The sequence below is a fragment of the Lactuca saligna genome, chromosome 8, assembly GCF_052625555.1.
Source record: "Lactuca saligna cultivar CGN05327 chromosome 8, ASM5262555v1, whole genome shotgun sequence".
In the NCBI taxonomy this organism is placed as follows: Eukaryota; Viridiplantae; Streptophyta; class Magnoliopsida; order Asterales; family Asteraceae; genus Lactuca; species Lactuca saligna.
Window position 1 is genome coordinate 64,881,963 of NC_136424.1, and position 5,077 is coordinate 64,887,039.

Here is a 5,077-nt window from a genome sequence, read left to right on the forward strand (position 1 = left end):
TACAGGTTGTGGTATTCACATTTGTTCTGATTTGCAAGGACTAAAAAGAAGTGAGAATGTGGAGCACGGGAAGATAAACTTAATCATGGGGAATAGGAAAGCTTCACCTATCACCAAGATTGAAGTTTATTCTTTATTGCTTTGTAATGGGTTAGAGTTAGATTTGAATAATCGTTGTTACTCGTATGAAATGGCGAGAAATATTATTTCTTTTCATGGTTTGTACAAAAAAGGTTTCATATTTTCATTTTATAATGAAATTGATGCACTAAATGCTTATTATAATGATATTTTTTATTTTAGAGTATTACCTTGTAATGGTGTATATGAAATGTGATGGTTGTAAACAATTTAGGAAATAATGTATTGCATACTGATTCTTCCACTAGTTTGGACAAGACATCCTTATGGTATTGTCGTCTTGGACATGTCAACAAGAAGCACATAGGCCAACTCCAAAAGGTTGGAGTCTTGGAATCATTTGACTTAAAGTCAGATGATAGTTGCGAATTTTGTTTACTTGGAAAAATGACTAAATCATACTTCACTGGCACTTGTGAGAGGGGTGAAAGTATGTTGGACCTCATACACACTGATGTGTGTGGACCTTTCAGAACCACCACAAAGAATGCTAACCGTTTTTTATGTGACTTTTAATGATGATTATAGTAGATATGGCTATGAGAAGTCAATTCAACGTCTTAATTTACTTAGATTTTGAGTCGAATGGATTTTAAATATATTACGACTTAGGATTTTTAAAAAGCACATATGAAACAATAAAATGGTCATAACTTAGTATCCTCAACGATTTACTTAATGGTGTTGGTTTCGGAAGAAAAAAAAGGTGCAAGGCTAGGACATCCCTCATTGAAAAGGAAGCAAGTTACAACTTTAAACATGTGTCCAAACATAACTTTTTATATTTTTACAAATAAAATGGGTATCATGTTTTAATGACCACAAACAAAATATACGTTAACATCACATACATCTAAACCATAAGGTCTCAACAAACCAAAAAACAAGAATCCAAACAAACATAGCGATTAATCAATGATAGCAACACGCCAATAACGCGTCTCTATAGTCTAATATGCCCAAACTTGGATGAAATAGTCATGATCCAACCAAATGGAGGGGGTGAAATGCAAGTTTCAAACTTTTCAAGGGGCCTAAGTTGAACATGTTTGATATTTTATATTTGTCCTTATCCATGGAAAAAGAAAAATCTTTGCTTGGAAGGACATGTTTGAATTGAAAGCGACATGGAACGAAGTGGCGAACACCTTCTCTCTGGCCTCTGTGCAGCCCATATGTTGATATTAATGACGATTACATAAGACAGCAAAGCTTCCAAGGAGTGGTGGATGGGTTATGGGGGACTGCAAGTCAACATGAACGTATTCGCTTTGAGTCATCTTCAATCTTTTACACAAGGATCCTTCTTCCTCTTTTCCTACCTGCCGCCATATTAGCAAACGTGAAACAAAACCCTTCTTTCTTTTTGAATCTTCCCCCGATTTAAGTTCGTAAACCGGGGAATTGGGTAATTGATTTTCTGCTCGGTTTCAATGGGTAATTGCTTGAATTCTTCATCAGCTCAAGTAGATACCACTCTCAGCTCCCATGCTTCGGGTAATTTCATCAATGAATTATACGCTATTTGATAGATCGTTGCTAGTTTTTCATGAATTATTTCTTAATTTGCATAATCGCTACTCCATAACAATGCATCGCCAGTGCAGTGATTGATATCATGTTTGAATTGGGAATTTGGGATATAATTAGTTCAAACTACGAACAAATTTTCTCCTAAAATTCGAGATCCAGTAAATTAATTCATATGTTCACTGGGTTTTTATCTTCTCGAGCCTATGATTTCGTTTATGAATTTAAGATTCCTGTTGCCTAGTTTTTAACCACGAGTACAGTTCCCCTTTTTCTTGCGATTTGAAGAACATATAATAGCACTTGTTTTTCCATCCATATCAATACAATTGCTCATTTCTGCAAATCATAGCGTTCCTTTTGCCATTTCCACATGAACAATGGTTAACTTGACGTCCTTATCCTCAGGAACCTCAAAAAATGTGAGTAAAAGTTCGTACTCTGGTCCTTCAAGCCTGACCATTTCATCTTACAGTGAGATGAGCAGTGCCTCAAGTCTTCAAACCCCAAGAACCGAAGGTGAAATACTATTATCACCAAGTGTAAAACCCTTCTCCTTCATTGAATTAAAGAACGCCACTAGAAACTTCCGCCCAGACAGTGTTCTTGGTGAAGGAGGATTTGGTTGCGTTTTCAAAGGTTGGATCGATGAATTCACTCTTACTGCTTCAAAACCCGGATCTGGAATGATCATTGCTGTCAAAAAACTTAAACCAGAGGGTTTTCAAGGACATAAAGAGTGGCTCGTATGTTCCATTTTATGGGTCTTTTCTTCTTGTCTTCTTGATTTCTTTTCCTAAAGTTTATGCTTTGATTTTTTCAGACAGAAGTGAAGTATCTAGGGCAATTACGTCATCCAAATTTGGTTAAACTTGTTGGGTATTGCTCAGAGGGCGATAGTAGGCTCTTGGTTTATGAATTCATGCCTAAAGGAAGCTTGGAGAATCATCTTTTTAGACGTATGTTTTACCATTTTGATTCACTCAGTGGTTTGAGGTTTAATTTAACCTTTTTTGAAATTTACAGGAGGCCCTCAACCACTTCCATGGGCAACAAGGCTCAAAGTAGCAATAGGAGCTGCAAGAGGCCTTGCTTTTCTTCATGATGCTGAAGAACAAGTTATATATCGTGATTTCAAGGCTTCTAATATCCTACTTGATGCGGTATAATGACATTAAACTTATATTATAATAACTTTTTTTTCAAGTTTTAAAGATTTTCATGACACTCAAATTTCTAATATAATGCAGGAATTCAATGCAAAACTATCCGATTTTGGTTTGGCTAAAGCAGGTCCAACTGGTGATAAGACTCATGTTTCAACTCAAGTCATGGGCACTCAAGGGTATGCAGCACCAGAATACATTGCCACAGGTCTGTATCTCAAATTACTTATTTACCCTTTTTACCATAATCAATAATATACTTTATCTTTAGGAAAACACATCAAGATTGTGAAGTTTACTTGAAAAAATCCATTAATCTCTTGATATCAAAGTCATTTTTGTTTTTTGTTTTTTATATAAACAGGAAGATTAACAGCAAAAAGTGATGTATACAGCTTTGGGGTTGTTTTATTAGAACTATTATCTGGAAGACGTGCTCTTGATAAACAAAAAACGGGTATAGAACAAGATCTTGTTGAATGGGCAAAACCATATTTAGGGGACAAAAGAAAGTTATTTAGGATTATGGACACTAAATTGGAAGGACAATACCCTCAAAAAGCTGCTTACACTGCTGCAACTCTTGCTTCACAATGTCTTAACTTAGAGCCTAAAACAAGACCACGAATGTCTCAAGTTTTGAGTAGTTTAGAAGAGCTACAAGCCTCAAAAGGTGCTTCAAAAGATCATCATAAAATTGTGTCTAGTCCCGTTGGGAAATCACCAATGAGACAAGTGCCACATCATCGCCAAAGTCCACGTAATTTGACACCTTTAGCATCTCCATTGCCACATCATCGCCAAAGTTTACATGTAAGATGATGTGAAAAAGACTAAATCTTTGTTGTTTGTATGTATTATGTATAGTATGTGTTTCTTGATTTCTTCCTTTTTGTTTATATTAGGATTTTGCGTATAGTGGTATGATAAATGAATATGACAAGAAAACTATTATCTTAAGGCGCTCTTTCTTTCTGTTTTTGTTTCCATTAAGTGATGTGTGGATAAATGATGTTTATGCATTGAGTAAAATAGAAACATCTATATATAGTTTACCGGATTAAGTATATATTATCGTAGAGTTTACAAGATTTGATTAAATTCCTTTTTTCCCATATGGAAAGAAAAAGTAAATGAGGCAAATTTGTAAAAAGTTGTGACTTTATTGAGTCAAAGACTCATTTCTATGGCTCTATTAAGTTATTTTTTCCACATTAAGTCAAAAAAAACACCCATAGGTTACCAAATGTCACCATTAAGTAAAAAAGAAACATACCCAACTCTTCCTAATCTTTGCAGCATTATATATTCTCATAAATTTTACAAAATAGTATGGTATTGTTTTGTAAGTACATTTCCATTGCCGAAATTATGATTCCATCTATCCATATTTCGTTCTAGCCGATCTAAACTATGCAAAACTTGCGTCATTGTTGGACGTTTTCTTGGATCTTCACTAAGGCATTGTTGAATAATGGTAGCAAACTCATTAACTTCTTCAACATCCAAATTCTTTACTATCCTTTTATCAATCAAACAATGTAGTTCTTTCCTATCATTAAGATATGGTCTAGCCCAATGAGCAAGTTCTGTTAACTTTCCATTTGGATACCTTTTAACCGCTTTTAACCCCGAAAGGATCTCCAACAGTACAACCCCTAAGCTATAAACATCCGTTTTCAATGTCAAATGACCTGTGCCAATGTACTCTGGTGCAAAGTAGCCTTTACTTCCAAGAACCAAGGTTGAGACATGTGATTTGTCACCCTGTGGCCCGAATCTTGAGAGCCCAAAATCTGCAATCTTTGGATTGAAATCCTATAAAATAGCAATTTGGAATGAGAAGAGATTGTGAGGGATATGTGAAGAAAGTTGGAAACTTACATTATCAAGAAGAATATTGGCGGATTTAATGTCACGATGGATGACAGGTTTGTCCATGGTGTGAAGATACTCGAGACCTCGTGCTAACCCTTTAGCTATTTTGATTCTTTTTCTCCAGTTAAGTTCCACACTGCATTCTGCTTGTCCCAAACATCAAATCTTGAAATTTTGCCTAGATTTAAAGACAATATTTAGGCTGTTTTGTTACATCGGACATGACTGAATGGTAGGGTGTTCAAATCGGATATCCGAATAGATTTTGATATCCGAATCCGTATCCGAAGTTTCAGATATCTGGTTTTTAGATATTTGAAATTTCGGATTCGGATTCGAATAGTGATTCGGATATCCGCTTT

At 35.3% G+C, this 5,077-nt stretch overlaps 1 protein-coding gene and 1 pseudogene across 2 annotated transcripts; one reads left to right on the forward strand and one right to left on the reverse strand.

The window, feature by feature from the left end:
- The first annotated feature begins 1,215 nt into the window (after positions 1-1,215).
- On the forward strand, positions 1,216-3,826 carry LOC145011836 (putative serine/threonine-protein kinase PBL3). Of its 2 annotated transcripts, XM_078970573.1 has the most exons (6): positions 1,216-1,638; positions 2,080-2,417; positions 2,495-2,630; positions 2,698-2,834; positions 2,922-3,045; positions 3,202-3,826. In XM_078970573.1, exons 1-6 carry the CDS (start codon positions 1,575-1,577, stop codon positions 3,657-3,659), a joined length of 1,257 nt encoding a protein of 418 aa, XP_078826699.1. In that variant the 5' UTR covers positions 1,216-1,574; the 3' UTR covers positions 3,660-3,826. The 2 variants fall into 2 exon arrangements, with proteins under 2 accessions (XP_078826699.1, XP_078826700.1); XM_078970574.1 differs by lacking the exon at positions 2,080-2,417.
- A 331-nt stretch (positions 3,827-4,157) lies between these two features.
- LOC145009705 (putative serine/threonine-protein kinase PBL8 pseudogene) lies at positions 4,158-4,778 on the reverse strand (annotated as a pseudogene).
- Between the last annotated feature and the right edge of the window lie 299 nt (positions 4,779-5,077).